Source organism: Arthrobotrys flagrans, assembly GCF_004000055.1.
Source record: "Arthrobotrys flagrans strain CBS H-5679 chromosome Unknown unitig_1, whole genome shotgun sequence".
In the NCBI taxonomy this organism is placed as follows: Eukaryota; Fungi; Ascomycota; class Orbiliomycetes; order Orbiliales; family Orbiliaceae; genus Arthrobotrys; species Arthrobotrys flagrans.
Window position 1 is genome coordinate 5,988,184 of NW_027137556.1, and position 25,404 is coordinate 6,013,587.

The 25,404-nt window shown below is 46.0% G+C and overlaps 6 protein-coding genes across 7 annotated transcripts; 4 read left to right on the forward strand and 2 right to left on the reverse strand.

The window, feature by feature from the left end:
- Positions 1-666: 666 nt before the first annotated feature.
- Positions 667-1,041, forward strand: DFL_009774 (uncharacterized protein; the record flags this gene model as incomplete). The annotated part of the gene is made up of 1 exon (XM_067639710.1): positions 667-1,041. One exon carries the CDS (start codon positions 667-669, stop codon positions 1,039-1,041), a length of 375 nt encoding a protein of 124 aa, XP_067487471.1.
- A 1,222-nt stretch (positions 1,042-2,263) lies between these two features.
- On the forward strand, positions 2,264-3,665 carry DFL_009775 (uncharacterized protein; the record flags this gene model as incomplete). Of its 2 annotated transcripts, none has more annotated exons than XM_067639711.1 (2): positions 2,264-3,086; positions 3,184-3,665. In XM_067639711.1, 2 exons carry the CDS (start codon positions 2,264-2,266, stop codon positions 3,663-3,665), a joined length of 1,305 nt encoding a protein of 434 aa, XP_067487472.1. The 2 variants fall into 2 exon arrangements, with proteins under 2 accessions (XP_067487472.1, XP_067487473.1); XM_067639712.1 differs by having other exon boundaries at positions 3,187-3,665.
- Positions 3,666-4,377: 712 nt separating this feature from the next.
- DFL_009776 (uncharacterized protein) lies at positions 4,378-6,050 on the reverse strand (the record flags this gene model as incomplete). The annotated part of the gene is made up of 4 exons (XM_067639713.1): positions 4,378-4,980; positions 5,056-5,198; positions 5,269-5,673; positions 5,750-6,050. The coding sequence occupies 4 exons, from the start codon at positions 6,048-6,050 to the stop codon at positions 4,378-4,380; spliced, it is 1,452 nt and encodes a 483-aa protein (XP_067487474.1).
- A 2,216-nt stretch (positions 6,051-8,266) lies between these two features.
- On the forward strand, positions 8,267-9,532 carry DFL_009777 (uncharacterized protein; the record flags this gene model as incomplete). The annotated part of the gene is made up of 5 exons (XM_067639714.1): positions 8,267-8,354; positions 8,429-8,691; positions 8,765-9,158; positions 9,215-9,319; positions 9,396-9,532. The coding sequence occupies 5 exons, from the start codon at positions 8,267-8,269 to the stop codon at positions 9,530-9,532; spliced, it is 987 nt and encodes a 328-aa protein (XP_067487475.1).
- An 827-nt stretch (positions 9,533-10,359) lies between these two features.
- Positions 10,360-13,728, forward strand: DFL_009778 (uncharacterized protein; the record flags this gene model as incomplete). Its single annotated transcript, XM_067639715.1, has 2 exons — positions 10,360-12,287; positions 12,339-13,728. The coding sequence occupies 2 exons, from the start codon at positions 10,360-10,362 to the stop codon at positions 13,726-13,728; spliced, it is 3,318 nt and encodes a 1,105-aa protein (XP_067487476.1).
- An 876-nt stretch (positions 13,729-14,604) lies between these two features.
- DFL_009779 (uncharacterized protein) lies at positions 14,605-19,686 on the reverse strand (the record flags this gene model as incomplete). Its single annotated transcript, XM_067639716.1, has 4 exons — positions 14,605-17,756; positions 17,811-19,090; positions 19,170-19,293; positions 19,368-19,686. The coding sequence occupies 4 exons, from the start codon at positions 19,684-19,686 to the stop codon at positions 14,605-14,607; spliced, it is 4,875 nt and encodes a 1,624-aa protein (XP_067487477.1).
- Between the last annotated feature and the right edge of the window lie 5,718 nt (positions 19,687-25,404).

The following is a 25,404-nucleotide window of genomic DNA, read 5'->3' on the forward strand; positions in this document are numbered from 1 at the left end:
GTGTTAGAGACACGGTCTGGAAACTAATGGCGTCCCTTGCGTGACGAACTAGAACCGTGGAAGTAGTAGTTCGGTTAGGCTCGAATCAATAAGGTCCTAAGAAAATTTTTAAGTTAACCGAATGGAACCTGAGAAATCTAGGCCTGGATGCTATAAGCGACAGTGAGGGCTTCTAGAAATCCCATCAAGTGCGGAGGAAATTTCCGTATGGCAGCGGAAGAAAAAGAAACAGTGGTTCTCCGCGCATGCGTTGTTTCTGTGGTATCAAGGGGACTCGACTTGGCGGTATCAGCGGCCCTCATTGAGCCTTAGTGTGACTGTCTGAATGCACTCTGCAACAGTGAAGAGAATTCACGGGCGCTTCAACATGAGACTTGACGTAGCAGAGTAATGTGCAGACGCTCACACGAGCAAATTGGCCTCACAATGGTCAAACTAACTTGAAATCTATCATCCAGAGCTTTGATAATTTTAGTGAGGTAACTTTGATATAAAAACGGCTTTTAACAACCCCACGAATTCATTTCAACATCAGTTCAGTATCTCAAGTCTTCACTCCACTACATTCTCTACCTGCAAACGTACAAACACATCTTAAGGCCGACCCTTATCTTCACTTCCTATATATAATTCATCTTTAAAGATTATCTTCCTTTAATTTCCAAAATGAAGGTTCCAAGCATTTTTTTCGGCCTCACCGTCCTCCTCGCAACCGCCTCTGCCTCTCCAGCCATGCGACGAGCTGCCGCCGCCGCCGAACTTCGAGTTCGTCAAGACCAAACCGTAGAAGTCGGAGCACCAGTTCAGGGCGTACCAACTACACCAGACGGCACTGCTATTGCTGTCAAGTCGACCATCAAGGAAACCATTCTTGCCCAACTCCCAACAATGCCAGACATTACACCAGAGGTCGCTGAATTCTTGAAAAACTTCCCAGATTCAGGATACAACCAAATTGCGAAGATGCAGGACCCACAGTTGACTGAGGCGATAACTTCCCTTTTGGCGGGACAAGTTCCAGCTGGTGTTACTGCGGAGTAAGCGAATACATTTGCTCGCAATAGAGGTCTTCTACAGCCTTTTGGTGCTTAATGATCTATGGTTTTAAGTTTCGCAATATAGCTTCTATATACTATTTCTTTTTTCTTCTTTTGACACTTGATTGTTTTCATTTTATGTTTTGTTCTCGGTCTCCTTGGGTTTCATTTCGGTTCTAGAGGTTGGAACGTTGGATTGTGAATTGATATCACAAATTTCGGGGTCTCCCTAATAAAAAATAATTATCCTTTTAAAAGCCAAATATAACTTATTTCTTTTCAACAATCCGGATTCCTTGTGTGCAATTTCTAGAAAATGAAAGTGGTAGTTATACATGGAAAAGATGCTGTGCTGGAGACATGTCGGAACACGTTAACACAATCTAAGTCTTCGACTGATCGTGAGACCAGCCTCCGCCCACCAACAAGAATGCGAATGGCTTCATCGTTCGGATTATATCTAAAAGCCAAAGAGAACGGCCACAGCCTCAATAAAATGACAGTCTAATCATTTAGATATTCATGCTCATGCCGCATCGAAATTATAATTATTATAATTACAACACATCCTCGACTTCTTCAAAAGTGGTGGATGCGACTCGTACGACTCTCGGTAAGACCAAACAGGAAGGCACAAATGCAGGCCCACACCGCTTCAAAGGTCTCCCCAGATTGTGGTACTACTGCACAGTGTCGGCCCGGAAATATGCTGCCTGGCTTGTGGCTTTCTAACACATGTTACATTTGATTCTCCGGCATCGGAGTTGATGCCTACTTCTAACGTTATAACAATAATTGCCACTATATGGTTGCCTGCTGAGAATGACTCCTACGAATTAGTATTGCGTGTGGACATGATCTGGGTATAAGAATACTGGCATGGTCCGAACCTCGAATGCTCTCTTTTGATTTTCAGTCTTTAACCAAATTTTTGTATTTTGGTTAGCTAGGAAGAGAGTTAGATCGGTTTGGAAAGCCGGGTATGGGGATTGGACGAGTGGCAAGCGGGGTTTTTAAGCGAGGAGGCGTCGACCTCTAGGAAACGATAATATACATTCCGATGTGATCACGAGAGTGAAACCGAATTGGCCTTGATACTTAAAGATGGATGGTTCCCTTGGACCTCTTTCGAAATCTTTCGAAGATGGATACAGCACTTAAATTTCGGTTGAGATTATTTCCGACCATCAGGTATACGATATACTTGGGATGATTATTGATTGACTATGGCGACGTTAACGAACCTTCCATACGATATTAAACACTGCATCCTCCACCAAGCCAACGAGCGGGGCGCTTTACTTACACTAATATCCACCTCCAAGACATTCTACAACATCTTCATGCGACATAGAGAGGGCATTCTACACAACCTTTACCTATCCGAAGCTCTGAGTTATACCCCGGATTCAATGGTTTTCACATACTGTCGACGTAAAATACACACAATAGATGATTTCCCGACACTATTTGGCATAATACAAGGATATCAGTTACTTGCTGAAGGAGGGTCGTCGCCCAGTTTTCTTAACCCCAAAAATGGAGAATACAATCCACGAAAACAAGCACAACAGTTAGTTGATGACTACATCGGGATCCGAAAGATAGCTTTAGCACATCAATACGCTGTTAGGAAAGCACGACGGGAACCCGGTCTAACATCCTCTGAACTCCGCCGGATCACACAGTCTATATATCGCGGATGGACCTTACTTCTCTTACTCGACAGAGGACTAAATTTAGAGTCAGAACTAAGGGCGGCTGGTTTACGCTCTCAAATCGGCATAGAAGGATGTGTAACTATCGGGGATTACTTCGATCTTAAAATCCGAAGGTTAATTGCGACCTGGGACATCTGGGATGTACTGAGAGTACAATCGGTTATGGGAGAGAGCATTAGGATTCTACCGACTGGTCAGGTCAACATGAATGACTCGGGCGCATTCAACCAGTTTGAAGCGGATATTGCAAAATCAGGTTTAAAGGAAATAGTAGAGAGGAGTTCACAGGATGAAAAAGTAGTTTTGGTTTTCCCACAATATTCTATGGGTAGGTCAACCGTTATAATATGAATGCGCTAAGGGGGGCTCATTAATCATGAATTCACAATCCTCGTATGAGATACTGATGTCTGAAACTTTAATAGTAGATTCATACCCCTCTACTACTGCATCTTTTGCGCTTTCAACGGAATTCGCCCAGTATCTCCTCATTCATAACGATCCAACCACTATAGCTACGCTTTATACACTCTTTCCAACTCCGGATGCCAAAACCGTCTATGACAGGATGGCTAAGCACCTTCCCACCGCTGTCGAAGGTTACCTACTATATAAAGCCTCGCGAAAGGGAATATATACACACACCTCACTTGACGCCCTCCAGTATACCATCACGAGGATGCAGGGGTGGTACAGTCCTGTAATAGATGGTGGATTTGGAGGCATGGAGGTGAAGAGTATGAGGCTGGTAAATAGAGTTAGTTGGTTGAGAGGGAAAGTTTTTGGGAAAGAGGCTAAGTGTGTAGGGGCGCGTTCATGGATTCAGTTGGCGAGGCTGTCGGGATGCGTTTATGACGATACAAGGCTAGAAGCACGTGGATTGGAGTGGCCGATTTTTGAGGATTGACCGACATTATACGGCTAATTACTAGAGCCTATTCGCAAATGGTGCTTCTAATTTGAAGCCCTGTATTGCTCTATAGTGCTAACAACTACATAGGTATAAGATAGTTGTAACAAGTGTGAGGCGGACTGCCTATAGCTATGCCTACTAGCTAGCCCCTCAAGTAGTATTAAGCATATGATTCTTCTCCTAAATGCTATATACCCCACAGCCGCTCTACCTGATACCCTCTTCTAAAAAAGTAATTGAATCTTCATGAACGCAAAAGTTGGTTAAACCTTCACACCTTCGAACTCATGAAAAAAAGAAGCCTCGTCAACAACACGGAATAATCAGCCATCACGTTGTATCTTGATTGACCAGCATAAAACCTCGCTAAAATAGCAAAAAGATTTCGCCGAAGCCAAAAAAAACTGCAAAAAGAAAGAGATGTGCTCGAACTAGGACTTGAACCTAGGACCTTCTCATCAACACCCAATCGACGGATCGATACGAGTGAGACGCTCTACCGCTGAGCTATACGAGCGAATCGGGAGTTTCAGATGGTCTGTGACTATATGAAGTTATTCTCCATAACTCTGCTCGAAGGTTCGAGTGCAAGTCTGCGGTGGAAAGGATGTTTTGATTCGCGAAAATTCATTTTTACTCCTAAAATCAACAAAGAAAAGCAATACATACAAAACCGCTGACGAAAGAAAGAAAGGTGGAATGTGGTTTACTGGATTGGCCCTTTCTCGCCATAGTTGTTCCCCTCATCTAGTTCCTTCATGATTTCGGGTGGGACTAGTCGTCTCTCCAATCCCAAGCAATGGTAGTTCTGTGCCCACGTTGGCGGGATCTGATACTCACGAATTACCACATCGCCCTTCGCTTCATCTCTCGACCTCCATTCCCAGTAGAAATCGTCTTTTTCTTGTCTCACTGGGAGCTCGAAATTTTTCAATGCCCATGGTTTATATTCCTTTTTTGGTGTTTTACCAAAGTAGCCTTTAATGTACCCGACATCATCAGGCTTTCTACAATTGAGGGGCCCCATACGGTAGCGTACACAGGGGTGAATATACTCGTTGGTTCCCCAAAATTCTGACATAGGGACGCCGCGAATCCTGATCTTTTTCTCGGCCTCGGTTTTCTGGTGATTGTATCTCCCTGGTGTTCTCTCCTTCCAACCACCCATAACGCTAGGGTAGTATGCAATAGACGCACTGTTCTCCAAATTTCTCTCTGCCCAGGTATACTTCTGGTTTTGGTAGGAGAGCACGAATCTTTCGATCTCCACTGCATCCCAGGTGAGCCGATGACCCACTTGGTCTACCATCTAAGCGAGAGCAATATCGTCAACCGAGGTTTCGTCTAGATTGATATCGGCACCGGCAACGGTGCCTCTACCAACATGGCCATGGAAGCCCGGGAACCAGCATTGGATTAATCTAGCATTCCAACCGTGGTCTCCTTGATGTTTGTGGTACCAGAGGGTTGGGGTGAAAGGTCCGCGGTATTCGTCGAGAGCGAGAGCATGAGCTGCCTTTTCGATGTCTATTTCCCGAAATTTCACCGTTAGGGTACTCCCAAATCCAGAGCAGAGTTGAGGGTAATGTAGTCATACTAGGGTGAAGTTGTGTATCCCAAAATTGGTAACCTTTATTCCACCCCGTCATGCTCGAGAACCCACTCTCCGGGATTCCCAATGCCCCGATGGTATCCCACACACCGACAAACGAAGTTTTGACATCTTGATAAAGGACAATATGACCATTTTCTTGAAACCAGTCGCTCAGTTGGAATACTGCACAGTCTTGTCTCTTTTTATATTCTCCGTACATCTCTGGGAATTTCGTCATTTCGCCCGGTGGGATAATACCGACGTCTATTACTAGGCCCGCAAGAGCTCGTGCTGTGTAGGCACCACGAGAGAAACCGAAAAGAAGGATATCATCGCCATCGGCATAGTTGTTGCAGATAAAATTGTACGCCGTACAAACGTTTTCGTCAAGACCGAAGCCCATGCCACCTATAAATGTGGATTGGCCCCTCATCGACATCGAATTAAACCCATCAAACAATTGAAATTTCGGAAATATACGCACCCTGTACTCTCTTGTAAACAAAAGAGACATCCCCAGTCCCCACGCCGCTCTGGTAGTAAATAATTTGTGTGACTGGAGCGGTCTCCGTTTCACCTTTGTCGTTGGTAAATGTTTTCTCTCCTTCACTAGAGATAAGGCGACTGATTCGGGCAACGTTTGAAGGCATGTTTATTGTGCCCTTGTCAGCTGAGAACCAAGTGCCATCGCAGCAGACTATTAGACGCTTCTTGATTCTGTTGACTTTCCTAGTGATGTCTACGAGTCCATTGGAAGGACCGGATAGGTATGTGGAGGCCGCCATTCTGCGGGAACTTAATGAATGCGTATCTTTTGCTTGGGAGTCTTCGTGATTAGTGGCGAGAGCTTTAAATATTCTAAGGGAGAACCAATAGCACTTTGAGGCGTTTATAGGATGTATGTAGTACTGGGGAATTATGAACAATTTATGCCAATTTTGTCCGCTGAAAACAATGTTCACGTTTGGGAGTTTTCTCTATATACGCAATTGATAACTTTAAAGCACACAGTATCAAAAACCAGCCAATTAACACATGTTTCTCTGCTAGCATTATCATCGAGCTACCCATACATGTAACTCAGAGACTACCGTTAGACGTAAATGCAGCCGCATGCCATAATTTATTCCAGGGTTCTTGATGTTGATTGTGCAAATACACTTTATACAACGGGGTGGCAAGCCAGATATTTTGCAGGGGTATCCGAATTGCAACAAAGTCTTGCGTTGAGATGGACTCTATGCTACGTTGAGAGTGCTGCTATGACAAGAAACCCTACAGACGTGGATTTTTCTTTTTCCTTTCATTTTCTTTTTAAAAAGAAGGGTTCAGCTTGTTATTAGGCAGTCTCGATATTTCCTAGTCACTATTGAATTAGAGAACTATTAAATCTAAACATGAATCTAAAACTTGGATACAGAAGGATTAAGGATTTACCAACGACTAGGTCGACGAGTGCTTTCCATTTAGATGTGATAGCTATAACCGGGTATAAGACCCCTATAATTCGCTTAATTGAATCATCGCACACAATAGAATTAGAACTGGACCTTTTAAATTAAATTCCAGAGCTAGCATATCCCGATGATACGGGCTAAGTATCAATCAACGGCCAGGCAAAGTGGGGTAACAGTATCAGCGACTTAACAATTCAAGTGATATAGCTAGCTATATCCGGCTTTTAACTCCCCTCGAAGATATAATCTGCGGAATTTACCTCTGGCTATTGCTTCGTAAAGCTTGGGTTCCAAGCACGCCTATTCGCTCACAACTAACTAGTTTGCTTCCCACTACCCCTAGCGAATCATTTTAGCCTGGCCTAAGATCTGGAGGTATCTTGGTGGCCAGTTCACATAAGGCCCTTGCGTCATCGGGATGCATACGCTTCTAGTTGAGTCATGATACCAGCGCAGACCGATCTTTTAACCAATGGCCCAGGCATTTAGTTCTTGACTCGTGTATTAATGCAGCGGATTGTAGAGACCGAATTGATTACTATTCACTCGCTAGGAAGAAGAGGTGTTTGTATTGCAAGAACAGTGATGCAACCGAGCGTCGGGGCGGGATACGTTGGCGTCTTGGTAATAAAAAAAATGCGAAACTTGGAAATCTTTAGGCAGAACTTAGGAGCCTAGGGACAAAATAGCATGGGGCCGTTAAATTTTCGTTTGGTTCTGGCGGTACGGTTTGAGATTTAGGAGGGGTATTTGCGGTCTAGTATTCCTGTCGTGGCTGCGGGTACTCCCACAGCCACTGCGTTGTATGTTGGAACTTGGATTTCATAGCGCTAGACCAGAGGCCGTAATAGTCGATTCTCGGAAGCCGGAAAGATCGAAGAGCCTTTGATTTCCGATGCTTAGTTTATGGCCCTGCGATAATTTACGTCCGCGAAAATATTTTTTTCCATTCGTTGTGAGGTAGGATCTAACCGCTGGAATTTACGGTATTTATGTCTCCTCTCAGTGGGCAGAGGGAGTTTCGGAGTACGTTAACGGAGTTGGGTTATATAAGTCCTTAGCGCCATCCTAGCGGCGGAGTATGTCAGGACTTAAGACCGCAAACCACGGCGAACGTGGTCGTCGAGCTAAAGTTCGCTACTGCGAACGGGATGCGCGAACATGGGTGGATTTATGCGGTGCAAATATCCGAAGGGTAGTACGCAAGGCCGGAAACGTTGAGGCTGCTAGCTGGAGATAGCGTACGTACTGCAACTTTAATTTTTTAGTGATAGGCGGGCCCGGGAAAGCTACGCAATTCTGGAGATAGTTTTCAAATTTGGAGATAGCTTTGGAATTAGAAAGATGTCGAGAGTGCATATAAATACAATGGGTCTCCCAAACTTGGAATCAGAATTATCCATTTTCATCATTCACGAGAGGTATCAGAAATATCGATCTAACCACAAGATCTCCTATTAGCAAGATTTTACATATTTAATATCAATTCCAAGGTCTTCTTTCTTTGAATACTTCCTATCAAACACATCAATTCAACCTTCAGAATGTCTTTCTCTAGAGCCGACTATAGCAAATCCACGAATGCCGATGATGTCGCCCAATTCCTCCATGACGAAATCGCAGGAAAGACGAGTATGTGGTTACCATTAATTTGTCAAATATATCAACATACTGGAAGTCGGGGAGTTAACTAATCGGGTTTATAGTCGTAATTACTGGCGTCTCCCCATCGAACCTTGGATCGGAATTCGCATATGCAATTAGCACACACTCGCCCAAGTTGATCGTTATTGCGGGTCGCAATGTTCAGAAACTCAAAGAAGTCGTAAAGACCATCAACTCGAAAGCCCCAGGCGTTCCAGTCCGATACGTTCAACTTGACCTTTCATCTTTGGAAGCCGCAAAGAAAGCGGGACAAGAAATTGCCGGGTGGGAAGATGTGGAAGTAATTGACGCACTCGTTAATAATGTATGTCCTATAGCTACTTTGGACTACAAGTTGGTTCGGTTCAGAGGAATTAATTGTGTTGTGGTTTAAATAGGCCGGCATCATGGCCACACCCTATAAGAAAACAGTTGATGGCTTCGAGTCCCAATTTGCTGTCAACCACTTGGCTCACTACGTCTGGACTGCCCAGATTTTCCCCAAGATCCTCGCATCGGCCGCCCAAGGACGTTACCCGCGTATTGTGAATGTCTCCTCCAACGGCCACAAAGTCCATGATGTTAACTGGGACTCCCTTGACTTCAACGACGGAAAGACCTATGACATGTGGGATGCCTACGGACAAAGCAAGACCGCCAATGTTCTGTTTAGCGTAGGACTGGCGGAAAAGTTTGGACATAAGGGAATCTACAGCTACTCTTTGCACCCGGGAATGTGCGCAGAAACGCACTTGGGTCTTCATATTCCCATAGACGATATTCAGGACTTCTGTAAGTGACCTAATACCGAGGCGACGCAAGCAGTATCAGACTAACATTATATATAGTGGCATCTGGGAAGGCTCCCGAGCCAGGGATTGATGTTTTCATGAAGAGCTTGCAACAGTGCTCCTCTACCCATGTAGCCGCTGCCTTTGATCTCGAACTTAAGCGTAAGTATTCACCTTAAACCTTCCGACAATAAGCATAAATTTCAACGTTGGCGGATCATGCTAATTTAATCCCAAGCATATAACGGATTATACCTCGCTGATTGCAAGATTGGAGATGAGACTCGAAGGAAGGGCTATGCTGTCGATAAAGATAGCGCCAAGAAACTGTGGGGTATCACGGAGCAATTGACTGGTGTCAAGTTCCAGGAGTAAAAACGTGATACGGAATATACGGAATCAGGTTTTTGTCTTTAGTATTAAGCAACTATGTCAGACTTTTGTTTGTCAACTTGGGGCGGGATGGCTAGTGCGTGGAATGACGGTGTTTTCAGGTTTCTTTGTTTTGCTAGCTCGCATGCTTTGAACTTTAGTTTTAAATTTTGTAGCTTCTTCACAAGTACAGCTCGCAATGAATTTATTCCAATTTGAAAATTTACTTAGGCGTCTAAGGGCTTTGAGTAATCGAAATGGCCCAGATTCTTCAATATCCACATTTTATACTTCAAGAGAGCTCAAAAACCTCGCTTTGATTATTATGTAAGTAATTTCATACACAGAACTCTTGTAGGTATCGATATTAAACGTGTAGCGGGGCGGGTCACTTACTACTTAGGTATATACTATAGAATAATTCGATGCCCTCGACACAGTGTTATATATATGACCCATGTTTGAAAACTTGTATTGAGGAATCTTACTGGTCTCCGATCTTACTAAAAAATCCCAGCCTTAGGGAAAAAATTATGGTTGGTGGCGAATGCTTCATGGTGGAAGGGTGTGGTCAGGAGCCGCGTTGGGCTGTTGTAATCCGGGGCGCCAAGAGTGTTTTCGGAACCATATCACCAAGGAAACCAACTTCACGCGAACCCTGGTTCGAACTCATCGACAGCTCCCAATTCCATCGATCCCCGCCAGACCCTGAATAAGCATCTACTGACTTCAACCGACGACGCGAACTCGTAGTTTGCAAGGGCGATACTTTACACTCAAGAATGAAATCGCCAAACGCATAACGGGCGCCGAACCTATCATTTATCAAAATGCCTTCCCGGCCCGCCACAGCGGATTCGCCACCAAAGGCAAGGGCAACGTCTAATCAACGGCGACGGTTCTCTATTTACCAGCGAGGTCAAGAAGTCACAGTTGGTCCGCTGGGCTTCGATGTACCGATCAACGGCGACAAAACCGCCTTCCCACCAGATGAGGTCGACGAAGAAGATCGTCTTAGTGGGGTAGAGTACCCGAGCTCGGATGACTACGAAAGAGAGGTAAAAAGGCGCAGGATTGAGGGGAACGCTAGGGACTATCTATGTGGCCGGAGACTGAACCTCTATTCGACAACATTGAAAGGTCCGCTAGAAAAAAGTTATTGGGGGCAAAAGGCCAAAGTTGTTGGAACTCCTTTGGAAATCACAGCTCGAGGATTGAAGAAAGACATAATACGGGAGCAGCGTCGGAAGTCGGAGGCTTTAGCGGATATACGTTCTTTGACAACATCTCCTGGAGTTACCGTTCGGAGGGATAAAGGCCAGCGAATCACACTGTCTCAAAAACTCCTATCTCAACAGCGCGATGAGGAGCCATCCATTGTCGACAGTCAGCCGTCTATAGGAGTAACTCCTACGCTGATACCTTACCCATCAAGCCCGCTACAGGCCGCCAAGAACGCTACACCGGCAACGGAGAGGTCATTTCGATCATTACTGGCAACCACTGATTCAGTGAAGACGGCCAAAGTGCGCTTGAGCAATCACTCGCAACAAGAATCTATTGTCCCGGCGACGTCGCCGAGAAATCAACCAAATTGCTCTACGCAAAAGTCTTCTCAGGGCAGTTTCATAGACCTTACAGGAGGGAACGAAGCATCCGGGCTACTGCTGGACGATGGTGTGGTATTTAATAGTAGTTATACCTCTCCATTGATGCAGAAATCAAAACTTCAGACGAAACCCCAAATTAAGGAAAACCCCCTTTCCAAGAAAGAAGCGAAGAGACTCCGGAGTCACTCTGCGGAAACAGAAGCCTCCGGATTGCGTTCTAGCCAATTACAAGAACATAGCACCCTTAATATTGACTTGGATAAGCTCGGTCAGATCAGCAAGGAGCTAGGAATAGATGACAGTGGTCTTTTGGATGATACTACGAACTTCTTCCGGAATGAAGTCGGGTCGAGGTACACACATGACCAATCACCTGCAACCGCTCTTAAGATTTCGCTACCCAAATTCAATGCAAGGAAGAGTCATAAAGATCAAGGTCCTACAAGCCCAACGGCAGATGCCGCTCTTAGAAAGGCCTTAAAACCCCCGCCTATTCAGAAGAGGCGGAGCGACCTAGGACACAATGTTTCTTTGAATGATATGATTGCACGAACAGCCGCGTCTTCCAAGACAATGAGTCGTCCAATGCAACGGCCCCGCGGGGATCGAGACGGTGAGAATTCTAGTCCTAAGAACCCTGCTCCAACTTCGTCCTTGAAAGCCCGGAATAAAAACTCGCCTGTTGGAGAGCAACGCCCGGGTACTGCTCAGGGGAAACAGTCGCCGGATTTAATCAATGTGCCAACCATCGAAGAAGAGTCCCGAGAAGAAGCGGAAGAAGATGACGATATGGATATGGTTCCTGAGAGTCCCATTGAAAAACCCATGTCCAATGAACCTATGCTAGAGCCACCGAATACAGTGACGCAACCTCCGATGAGGCTATCCCAGATGCTAACTCCTCTACCACCTAGCCCGCTTACTCTTCTCAATCATGCCAAACAAGCGGCGCCAAACATCCCGGAAACTGTGGTTGAAGAAGCCGCTGAAAAATTGCCGGTAGATGTCATGGTTAAAGAAAACGAGCCCGCCTTCCATCCTGGCCCTAGGATACTGAAGAAGTTTGCACCAAAGGCTAAACTAGACTGGGTAACAGAGCTCAAGAGGAGTAGCGGGGAGGAGGGGCCCCAAGCTACTCTACCTAATAGGTAAACGCTCCATTCAGGGCGAGATTTACAATCACACTAACAAAATGACAGAAAAATTGCGACACCTATCTCCCGGCTCCACCAAAAGATGGCGGAATTTTCACCAATCTCTCCAATGGCTACAATTCATGACATATCACCAATAGCAGAATCTCAACCGCAGTCTGAAATCCAGAAGTCGAGCATAAGGCTTCAGGAAAGACTGAAAGAGGGACAGCAGCAACGATCTTCACAACTGAGTTCGCCCCCGCCGTCTAGTCCACCGGAGGCTCGTGCCGCTGCGGCAGCAATAGCTCAACCCGAAGAAGGCTATGTAGAGGTCCCCGCTACCTCAAAAGAGGCGACTACAATCGAACCCTCACCAACAACGGACAATCCGGAACCAGTTGCTTCTGGTGCCCCTCCAAGCCCACCCCAAGAACCTCGAGAAAGTGAAGATGAGTCGACTCTTGAGGTTTCGAGTGGCCGTTACCGAAAAATTGAAGAGTCTTTAAACAACGGCGTCTCTGAAGCCCTTCCTTTGGCTCTTGTCGAAGAGACTATTAGCCATATTTCGGCGACAAACCCTGAATCATCCGCAAAGATCGCAGACCTAGATGAAACTGAAGTGACTATTAACCCTGACCAAGACATAGTAGAAAACACCCCGATCGAAACAACTGAAAATATTCTCGAGTCCGTCCCTTCAACAGCCGTCCAACCAATTGGCGGTGATCTCATGGGCCCCGAAGCTCCCAATCAGACACTAGGGAAATCATCTCCAAAACAAGTTCTCCCGACGGCCCCGAGAACACCTCCTGCAGGTATGCAAACCAGCCGAGTCTCGATTCCGGACAGCTTCAAGAAGGCAATCGCCGCCCCCATTAACTATGCATTTACCACGCCTGCTGCACCACTTCCACCATCTTTCCTTCCAAGTACCACTAGTTTCACACCAATAAATACAGGCAAGGTCTTGTCCAGCCCTGGATCGACAAAGATAATCAGCCCAGCATCTAGTCGGGCTGACTTTACTCTTGGACCATTTTCTACTACCAGGAACGACATTGAATTCACCCCTTTCCGTGTTGTTCGATCTCCCGAGCAGCCCAAGAAAACACGTACACCGGGTAGCGCTGGTAATGGTGATGCTGTCGGTTTCGAAGGCATAGAGCCAATCAGCCCGTTTACTTTCAGTCAATTTATGAAGCCAGTCGAAAGCCAGTATCAAGTCAGTCCAGCAAAGGTGACCGGGGTAACTGCCCTGGTTGAGGACAAGCCGTCAAATTATGATTTGGAGAATGTCCTCGGCGGTGTCGAGGATTTCTTAATGAGTGATGTGTACGATGTGGATGAAGAAGCGAAGAAATTATCTGAAAACCCTAGTTTTGGGGGAAGCGGGGGAAATACGAAGAGTCCGCAGAAGGAAGGTTCAAAGAGGAAAAGTCAGAGGAGATATTAAAGGTGGGCTAGATGAAAAGAAAGGTTTGGGTAGGTAGATTTTATGTATTTTTCTTGGATGGTTGTTGTGTTAAGAAGCATTGCGTGTTTGTGAATATTGGCGTTTCCGGAGGCGTTCGACTTTCATATTGATATCGTGGTTGGTGTACGGCCTCCTTTCATTTCTGTATTTATATTGTAGCTTTCTAGCGCAGTGTATCAATAGGACCGTATATAACGGCATGTAAGTGCTTTTACGTTCTCTTAGAAAACGGCATTAGCACGGAAATCAAGCATTCTTATTTTCTTCAGAAGCGTCGCTGGCTCTAGGCCGATTTGTAATCGTTTTGAACAGCGAATAAACATTCTGACTCGAGTGAAAGATCCAGTAAGGCCACTCAGAGAGGTCGAGGTTTAGCAACCAACCTTCTACTAGCGGTTCATAGATAAGAAACAGTTGTTAGAAATCTCGCAAAGGAGTTCTGGATTCCAAAAATCAATTCGCGTGTATACACGTAAAAAAGAAAGCCATTTGACCAAAGAAAATTAGCGTCCAACCATACTATGCTATCCATTATAGAAATAAAATTCCGGCCAAAAAAGAGGGCCCGTGAACATGATTGATACCAGATCAGGGAAAGAAACGAAATTAAAAGCTAAAGGAAATATGAAGGGCAGTGTACTGTGAAGTGCGGTACAGGTATATAAATATCAGTAACAAAGGAAAAGTGCACTATGGTGCTATGCTTGTCGACTCTCTTAACTGCTTCGCAGCCGCTAAATTGTGTCGCTCGAGAGTTAGGTGAAAAAAAAAAATTCAAATATATAGAGAGATATATGAGAGAAGGCTAAAATGAATGCAAGAATCTTATATAGTTACGAAAAACTCAAATGAGAGTCAGATCTTTTGTCCCATAGGAGTAGCTCTGCCCGCCTTTGGTGGGGGGGCAGCCTCGACAGGGGCACCGCCGTCATCCATGACTACACCCTCAAGGCCAACAGTAATCATGTCGTCACCACCACCCGGACCGGTGTGCATTCGCAACGCCTGTTTTCCGGGAGATATCATAGGGCCACCGTTGCCTCGAATGCTAACGGTTTGTGTTCTAATATCATCTGACTTTAGGGCAGCGGGCTTACGGGCAAGACCAGTTGTCGCTCGCATATTTCCAGCAAAAGCGGGATGAGTTGGGAGATCGGCGGGGAGACCCATTGGGGATTGTGGGATTGCGGGAAGGGTGTTAAGCTTCGCGCGAAGGATTTGGGGGTGGGATGGTTTGCGGTCGCTGTCAAGGATGGAATTTTTGCGTTCTGGGGGTGGAGATGCATTCTTTGCGGCTGCGGCTGCTGCGGCGAGGGCTGGAAGGTCGTAGTCATGACGGTCATAGTCAGGAACAGGAGAAGCGGCCTTAGCGATGTTGGCAGCTGCAGCAGAGGGGAGTGGAGGTTCATTCCTAGAAAGTGAGGGAGCGCGTCTGTGACCGCCAGAAGGAGTAGTAGTTCGGGATGGTGGTTTATTGGAGAGAGCGCTTAGAGGAGTCTTTGAACGAGGTGGTACCCCGGCGCGACTCGCTGAACGAGGAAGTTGATGTTGTTCATACTCAGACTCAGTTTCAGTGACATACCTTTCAGGGCGGATTTGGTTTCGGGATGGTTGTCTTTGAGGGGGCCTGAAATCATCTGCTTCGGATTCAGTGAATTCTTCCTGCTGGCGGGCTGGCGTCTTCCGTTGGCGAGGCAAGTCCTCTTCATCCTCCTCAGTGAATTCTTCGTAGCGAGGGCGAGGGGTTTTATTGGTATTCCTGGAGGCGCCTCGCTGTGGAGGAGACATTGCCCTATCGGCTTCATAGGCTCGAGGCTTTGGAGTGCGGTTCTGTGTCCTTGAAAGAACCCTTCGTGGGACATATTCTTCTTCGTCTTCCTCGGTTTCATCTCTATACCTCGAAGGCATCCTCGCCTGATTTCGAGAGGGAACTCTGGCAGGTTGTGCACGATGGCCGTTCCTAGAAGCGACACGAGGAGTTCGATTCTGCGTCCTCGATGGCACTCGGCCGACTGGGGCCCGTGTAGAGGTTCGTTGGCTATAATACCTCTCATCAACTTCAGAGACTTCAGAGACCTCCGAAGTATCATAGCCACCATATGTCTTCCTTGGGGCAGGCTTGCTCCTCTCCTCTTCGCTATACTCTTCTTCGGTGGTGAAATCCACGGGCTGGTGCTGTTGCTTTGGTTTCGCGCGAATAGTGCCTCCTCTGGTCTGTTCAGGAGATTTCACTCTACGAACACCTCCTCGGGAGGTATTATCAGTGTCTCTCTGCCGGGTAATGCTGCGAGCCCTTTGGAGCCTGACGTTCTCCATCTCTTGCTCAAGTCTCTCTAAACTACGACGTCTAGCTTCAAGGTTCCTCTCAGCTTCTTCCTGGGCGGAGTCGTCGTCGTCATCGTAAGAATCTTCAGCAAAACTCTGATCCCGCTCAGACTCATGTCTGCGGTGGTGCGACTGCTGCGGCTGACGTCGACCGCTATTGGTGTTTGAGGTATTCACAGTGTTTCTTCTCACTGGCTGAACGGAACTCTGGGCTCTAATATCGTAATCCTCTTCGGGAGAATCGTCATAACGATGAGCTTGAGTTATAGGAACCGGTGGGGACGATGCCTTCTGAACAGGCTTTGAAGCTTGAGAGAGAGAGGCCTTCCTAGTTGGCATTGGTGGCAGTGGTGGAATATCATCATCTGGGACCTCAACTTCGTGGAGCTTGCTCACAGATCTGTTTGCCTGGTGTAACGGACCCTTGGGGTGGGTTCGGGTCAACTCGGGGCTAGGTTCAGAAGCGAGAACATCATGGAACGAGGATAATTGAATATGGAGACCTGGAGGCTTGCGCTGAGAAAGTGCGCTTCCCGTCCTTTGGGGAACAGCCAAACCACCATCTTGAGCTGGACTAGCAACCCTGGATGGACCGTAGTTTGAAATAGCCATTGAAGGAGCAGGGCTCGGGCTCGTCATGCGCTCAGGGCCAGGACTTTCGATTCTCTGCGGTAGCTGTGACCCAGTGAGGGTTGGCCTTGGGCTGGCAGTTCGGTCAACAATCGAAGGGGGCTTTGGCGAGATCGTGCGCAGAGGAAGGTTGTTGGTATTGTGCATAGAAAGCGCAGGGCTACCGACTCTTCCTGGTGCTGCGAAACCAGGGCTAGCAACTCTCTGGAGAGCAGGAGTACCGATTCTACCATCTACAGGGGTAGTATTGATAGGTCCAGAAATAACCATTTCCTTCTTATCAACCCCTTCTGCAGCGGTGCCCAGTGCAACATCAGTGTTAATCTTGCTAGGTTGAGGTACGTTTCGTTGTTCTTCAATAGGCCTGTTCCATGGCATATCCATGATGTTCGCTTCCTGAGAATGGGTATGCTTCTTTTCTTTATCTTTATCTCCGAACCCGAAGAGGCGGGCAGCTGTATTTCGCACAGAAGACCCGACTCTTGGGGAAATTGGCCGCTCGGGTTTCGAAAGGACATTCTGTCCCTTTTGTGGAGATGTGGGTGACTTGATGCTTCCAGATAACGAGGACTTTCTGGAATGATTTCCTGTTGTTGGAGCTGGCGTCGGGACTGGGTCGGGGATATTTTCCGTAATAGCAAAGCATCTCATGGCCAATGATCCCTCATTATTTTCCGCTGCATGTTCTCCCCATTTCCTGACAAGTATAGAGAGTCTCCTCCATTCTTTATACATCAGGGCGGTCAGGAGAACTGCTTCCATATATTTCTTGTTACTGACGTAGTGCTCAATTGCTTGGTCTCGCTCTCCAATCATCAAGAAACACATGACGGCATTGTGAACGTCGCCTTTCTGGATAAGTCTCATGATGAAAACTCGAACCGTCTGTTGCCAGGATTTCTGACCACCCATTGCTGACAAGGCGACGAACAGCCAGTCACTTGGTACCAACGTTTCTGATCCCATCAAAACATTGAGGGCGTTCGCATCAAGATCATGAAGCCAGAGTCGGAGCATAAGTGATTGTAGAGATCGCGCAGGATGTTGGGCAACTGTATCATGTTAGAAACTTTGGCATCACCAGATTATATAAGGGCTGAACTTACTTTCTTCTCTAATTAGAGCCTCTGCATCACCCTCGAATCCAAAGACAGACGAGAACATCTCCCTTCTTCTCTCGTCATCGTATTTTGCGCGATCGGTATGTAATGGCGTTCTGTATGTGATACCAGCAAGCTTATCCTTTAGGTTAGGGAAAAGCTCTAGCTGTCCAACGGGAGGTACCATATACATCTGCTCATCATAGAAATCACCATTAGAAGGTGGCAAGCCAGGAGTTGGCAGCGGATCACCGTTCACGTTGCGCTGCGCATATGGAACCGGTTGGAGGGCATCTGATGGGGCTTTGGGCGTGATTGGAGACATGCCAATTTCCTGGGAGAGAGGATGGAATCTCCTGGGTGTGGCCATATCATCAAATCCCCTTGGAGAAGCTAATGATGTCGTGTCGCTAGCTCCAGTGCCCGATGTATATGATTTGATAGAAGAAGCAACCGATGCGGATTTTTGATGGTGGCTAATTCCAGTTCCTGAAGACTGAATAGACTCTGATCTTGCCATGCTATTAGATTTCAAGTGAGACTTCTCCAGTTCCTCCAACATCTCAAGTTCATGGGCAATTTGGCCCAGAGGAGTTCTTGTTTCGTCTCTCTTAATAGCCGCAATTGCTCTAGCATCCTGAGAAAACTTAGAGGCCATGCTATCAGATCTTTCCATAGCCACTGACCTCTGGCTCTCAGTCCGTTCCATTTCTGTCTTCCTATTGCTGTTTGGCCTCGAATTGTCATGAGATACCGACATCGGAGGAGAAGGTGGTGCATTGGCGGGCAAATGCTGAACATTGGCCACCATTTGCGGAGGATACAGATTGTATTGCTGCACATTCTGGTGTCTGTCAATGGTGAACATCAGGCCCTTCGGTCCATAGACGGACAGAGCCAAGATATTCGATTTGCTCATGACTGCCTCCCACGTAACCTTCTTCGTCCTGACATCCCATATTGAGGTATCGTAATCCGAATACTGCAAAATGCGTCCGTTCCTTGACCACGACATCCAGTTCCTGCGGCTTGGATATGCATCTGGCTTCTTCAAAACACGGACCACTCTCGCAACCTCTCCTCCATCGATGGGCTTTGCAATACTCCAGACTTTAAGATCACCATCATTTGATTGGGTTGCCAACATGTCCGACTTCTGTCTTGACGATGAACCATGCCATGCTAGAACTGTTACCGGGAATGAAGAAGCGTTCCCGTTTGCTAGAGTATGATGAATGACAAACGTTGGCATAAGAGTGGCTATGATCACTGTGCCATTTTGATAACTACATATCAAACCATTCCGGTTAGTCTTCGAAATAAAGAAAACGGTGAAATTTAGATTAGATAGCGAAGTCCACATACCCAATCGCGAAAAACTTGGAATCCGCAGACGGTGCCAGCGCGCATATTGGCATCTGAAACGTTCGGCAAGAGACAGCCTCTGACCGAACAGGGTCAAACAAAATGATGTTGCCCATATTGTCACCTAGAAATCACCATCCTGGTAAGCCCCCTGCTCAGGTTATTTATCGTGGTTGCGGCTATGGATGTGTTGCCTACCGAGTGCAATAGTTCCATTTCTCAGAAATGTGGCCACCCGAATCTCTTCATATGCTGTAAACCTCGAGATTTCCTCTCCTGATCCCGAATCCCAAACCACCGCTTCTTTCGAAGCGTCCAAACTTATCACCTGACCATCTCCGCTTTCAGCACTTGTATCGGCAGCGATCAATGTAATATCGGCGGCGTGTGCTTCGAATCGACGCTCAAGCTGAAGTGTATCGTGCTTCACACAGGCAATTGACGAGCCCTGTGCGAATATGAATAACGATGCTGTGCTCGCACAAGGAGCCAGGTTCGTAAGTGGCTTATCTGCCATTCTGTCTAATTCGACCTCGTTTGTGGTGACTCGAAACCTAGTTTTGGAAGGATAGGGAACGGGTGTTATTTGTGTCGAGCTATAAATCGAGGAATCCTATCTCATTCTCTAATTGATAGTTAGGCCTTATTCGCGTGAGGTCAGATCTGGCCACGGCGGAGAACGCCTCCCAGATTACAGAAAGGAATTGCAAGATGAGTTTAAAATGCCATCAGGAAGGAAATATTGCGAGGCCAAGGAAAACTATATATACGAACCGGACCGGTATTCTCCTAGTATCCAAAAATGCTTGCTTCCAAAACGAGGGAACTCGTAGCCACCTGGATCGAATCGGCTTTTCCAATCTCGTAGTTGATCTGAAGCAGTCGAAGGACAGCTAGCAAATCCCTGCGAAATTGTCGTCAGGTCGGCAGCTAATGATCCAGGTCTGAACCTGACAGCTTACACAGGCTAAACGTGCGCAGTTGATGTTTACCAACACGATTATGCAGGTGAGAGTGACGAAAATAGTACCACTTGGAATATTTTCGTCTGGCTTTAGATCTTTCTTAAAGGCACTTTTTTCCTGCTTGCGGGTTTGGTTGCGGTGCCTGTGCTTCCCGGGTTTAGGCGACGGTATGTCCAGCTGTGCGGAGCAATGTTCGCAAATTATATACGAGCCTCCTTCAGGATTTTCTCACCGCTCAGGCTTCAATATTCAACGGAATCGGCAAAAGAAGATTCGGACTAATACCCAGGTCAAGTTAAAGACACCCAGTCCAGGAGATCGACATGCGACAGATAGGGAATTAGAAGGATGTCCAACGGGGCGAGGAAATGTAAGGGCGGCTGATCCAGTCGTCTGGATTTCAATATGCATGCATCCAATGCCTGCTGGTTAGACGAAAAATCGGATGCGAAGGAAGGCAGGTACAAAAACTGCGCCTGATATTGAGGGGTATTGTCGAGTCCGTGACTCCAGTTAGCGAAATACAAAAAGCATCATAAAAGCAGGAGGCAGGCGGGGGGCAGCTTCAGATAATAAATGTCTTGATGCCTGTCTAGTCTTGATTCCCTCTCACAATTTTTCCTTCCGTTCTTTTGCATATGCAAGCCGTTCAAAGGTCAAGTTCTCATAGACTGGGCCCGCTTGCTTTAGTCTCGCTTTGCTTTTTCATCGTGAGTGACATGGGGCGACCACCCAATCTTCTCGGCCCGTTCATAGTCTAAATTTTCAACAGACCTCACGTTATTTACTACTGGGCTCACAAAGTCTTTTATTTTTCTTTTTTATACATTGACGCCTCGTCAATTGGTGCAGCCCGGATAAGTATTGAGACTTCAGTCCCGGTCGAATCACCAGCGAAATGCAGTAGTGCGGTACAGGATTCCAAGTAGCGGGGAATCGTCTTTGTGGATTCGGCTCCAATTTTTGGCCCACTTCAACATAGCAATGCTCCAATTGTATGTTGGAATGTAGAAACGGCGCGTATTCTGCAAACTAAAGGTATGCGATTATTCTTCTACCGCTTCCAAAAAAGATATCCAGAATAGGAGATGCATAGACGCTAGCCCGTCCCTTGATAGCAATTGGCAATGGCGTTTTTCGACGTCGACGGCTGGATGGAATCGAAACCACATCTTGAGGTGAATAGGCGACGGCCACAAGTGTATGAGGGTTAGGTTAAATTCCCCTGAATCTTAAGGCTCCTAGTCGGCCATCCAGTGGTACCAAGTGTCTCACAGATAACCAGTTATCTTTAAGCCCCCAGTCCTCCTTATAATCTAGTTAGTTACAGAAGATTCATTGAGGACAGTGAAGAGCAAACAGCATTTAATTAAGATTACGATGCCGTAAAATGTCGTGATATAAATTATGTTGAGCCGAAATTGTGCCCTGACGACGCTCAGGTCAAAAGTACGGAATATATGGCTAAAGCCACATCCGTTTTGTCGCAGTCTGTCGGATATTTACATTCGTTGATAGATTCTACCCCAAATCTAGACGAACCGGACTCGAACGGGATCGAGGATAAATTCATCTATTCGACAATGGGATGTCCCGGATGTCCACTTTGCGGTATACATATATTGAGTCTTCCCCTACCCTTCGTTGATTATCGTTTTTTATCATGGTCATCGTATAGACTTGTTGGTGCTCGACTGGATCTGTCGAAGGAAAGCGGGGTCTGTTCTCAGAGAGCACCCCATGCACAAGCCAAAGATGGAACTTGCCTTGTCCCGGTCTAGTTACCATGCTCCCGCGTTTTATGGACTGGGGGCAGGCGCGTAAGGCTACAGATTGATTGGATGTTACTACTCAGGCACATTCGGCCAAGAAAGTCTCTTTCCCCTCCAGAAAGACTCCTCAGCTCTATCGAAATCAGAACTGGGCCAACCAGAACGCATCAATGGCGAAAATTCACCCGTTGAGAGAAGGTGAATCAATGAAATCAGATCAAGATCGGAAGACATTTTCATTTCGGTGTGGATAAACCCCTCCCCAAGCTTGCATCCTCCTTGGCCAAAGCAAACTGATCCAGAGCTCTCAGTTGCCTTGAAAAGAAAACCCTGGAAGATTTGCAAAATAAAATGCTCGCTTGTTTGATTCTCGAACGCTTGTTTTAACAAAGATGGTGTCCTGAGCCGGCGATGCGTATCGGTTTTCCTAGAATCTTTCCGCAAGACAATCTTCATCTGAAACTCGTCGAAGGCCTAGCAAATGTGCTCGGAGCCTGAATAATTAATCGACAAATATCGAGTTTGGTGATGACACTTTCGCAAACTTCCAAATTGAAGCCGTTTTTGCAAGCGGAGAAAGAGTCGTGAAATGACGACGGCATGTAAGCGCCATATTGCATCCGAACGGACCCACCTCGTTAACAGGCCGTGCGCCCGTCTTGTCACTTTGCAGACCCGCATAGCTTTGTGAAGATCATCACATGGGCATCAGCTCGTAAACCAAAATCCTGTCCAGAATGCACCATAGTTCACCTTCATGCAGAAGCTCATGTGCAACCTCAGATTTGACAAATGGTAGCGATTCGTTCGGCATTCCAGTCAAAATAGTGGAAAAATTATGCCTGTATATGCCTCATACATGTTGGAACTTGAGATCAATCAGAATCGAAGAAAGGCCAAATCATATGACTTGAGCGACACCGACAGAGTGGTTCGCAGAGATACAAGGAAACCGGGCATGGGGAGTGTCGAATATCATGAATCCGGCTTCTAGGGCTGTCAGCCTATAGGATCACGTAGATGCTTGAACTTTCGGATGCACTGTGCCATCGTGCCTTCTATTTTTGTGGTTGAAGGGCGCCCCGGCAAAATCCACTACAACACCACAACGAAAAAACCAGCTGTGTAGCCACCAGTTAGTACACGAACGACTTAGTTCAATCCCAAGATCAAAAGCATGGGAACAGCATCTTTGTCCTTCAGATATTAGTCGAGTTTTTAGCTTTGTAACGATGTCTTTACGCTAGAAAATGACATATCGAAGTGTGTATACTAATGAGCCAAAAATGACTAATATAATGTCGCCAATTAATAGACGTTGCAGAGGCTGAGAAAGGACACATTCCTATAGTATTTGGAACGTCACAACCAGACAAAATTCAAAAAACTCATCGCGCCTCGCCGAAACTTGATCAAATAGCACTGAATCACACCTCTAGCATAAAATAATATATTAACAAAAAAAGGAGGCATAGTTGTCATATCGGTTGAAACACAGTAGGGTTAACGATCATGTTGGGTCCAAGACTCGTACCCCAAGCTGACAGGTTGCGATGTCGCATGATGCCTTTGAAAGTAAATTTGGTTATCGACGTCGCGATACCCACCACTACTGCACTAACAAAATTTCCAACACGATGCATAATTAATGCATAAACTATTAGGTCGTTATCTTGAAATATCTGATTGAGCTCAAGGAATCTAGACTTTATGGCCTTTAGCTACTTATGTATATCGATATATATATCTGTGATCATGTAAAAGCACCATCGGAAATAAGCTAGCGCTTGTATTGCGCAAACATTTAAACCGAAGTCTAACAACCCATATAGACTAATATTTATTTATTTTCAACTCAGATATTTAGTATTATATTTCCAGGAAACACGCCCACTAACCGAAACTAATAAAGAAGATTTCAGAGAGGACTAGCCTCGAGACCCGTCTGGTGGTCTGGTGATTGTTAACTATATGCAAGAGAGGACACTTTCCGAATGGGCCCATAATCATATAACCGATTAAGTTAATTAAGACAAATTGATTTATAAGGTCGATTTCGTCGGGTTTGCTGTCCTGTGTTTCACTGTAGACGGAGGGCGACTTAGCTTAGCGGCGGGTGAGGAACATTTTGCTTTATTCCCTGCGCTCTGTCGTCGATCATTTACACATTCGGTTCGTGGGGCTTGGTACTCGAACCCGCTTCATAAGTAAGCATTTGCTTTGTGTAACATGAAAGACAATTCGAAGAGTCGTCCTAAACGTACCTTTACATGCTACAGAGCAGACTACCAAAAGCCATATGCACCAAATTTTCCTTAGGACTTCGGAGTATATTAGAAAATACATATGCCTAATAATGCATGAAGCCGAGCGTTATCTCAAGAAAACTACAATCAAGCAAGCTGTTAATTACTGATTGACCTCATTGACATGATCACGCTTGGCATCCTCACTTTTCGGTAGCCGAAAAAAAAACGTAAACTATATCAGGACATAATATTGCAAAGGCTCTGCGGGTTTGGCTTCGCTGCGACCCGGCCGTTGTAACCAAGTACCGATACCCCAAGTTCAAAAGGTGGGCAGGCCCAATCCTGTTCAGTAATCAATTCATTCCAAGACTAGAATCCGAAACAGCAAGGTAACATTGAATCGAATTGTCGTTTTATAAGATGTACAGGCATGCGTGTAGCAACAAATTGCAACATATCGAAAAAGTAACAACGCCGAATTCGCGACCATGTCCCTCAATAAGAATTTGAACATGAACGCAACTACACCGGCGGACTCAGCACGCTGAAAAGAAGGCAAAGATATCTTTCTTGAATCTCTCCAGGAGAGTTCGAAACCGCTAATAAAATTGGCGATTAACAATTTCCTCAAGGACAACTGGGATCTGAGTAGAACTATAGCGAATTGTGAATCACTCCAGGCAAAGGCCGATGGTGAGTATAACAAAAAGAAAAGAGGGCGGTTCGTACAAAAATTGCTGGACGGATTGATTATGGTGAAGAGTATTGCGGACCCGTTCTTGGAATTTGCCCCTGAGATCGCGAGCATTGCATGGTGCGCTATTAGCGGACTCATTACAGTAACCCAGCCTCTAAACCCCTACAGCTATCGGATTATTTCGTCACATGGCCTTTATCTTTTTTTTTTTTTCCTTCTTTCCTTTTCTGAATCATACATTGATTCACGGGAAATAATGATACCGATTCTATAATTTAGACGGAAATATCACTAACCCCGAAGTGATGAGTGCTAGATTGCAGCGACAGACGTCGAAATGTGGAGTCATTTCTGACACTTGCAACAACATTGTCTCCATCATCCTAAGTTGCAGGATCTATGAAAGCCGCTATAATTAAAATGTGGAAAGAATCGGGGATAGGGAAGTCGAATCTAAGATCATGCAGGGAATCCCTAGCATTGTGGCTCTCATATTCGGCTTTTCCTGGTATATCAAAAATCACTTGGGGGAGAATCGAATCAGTGAGTAAT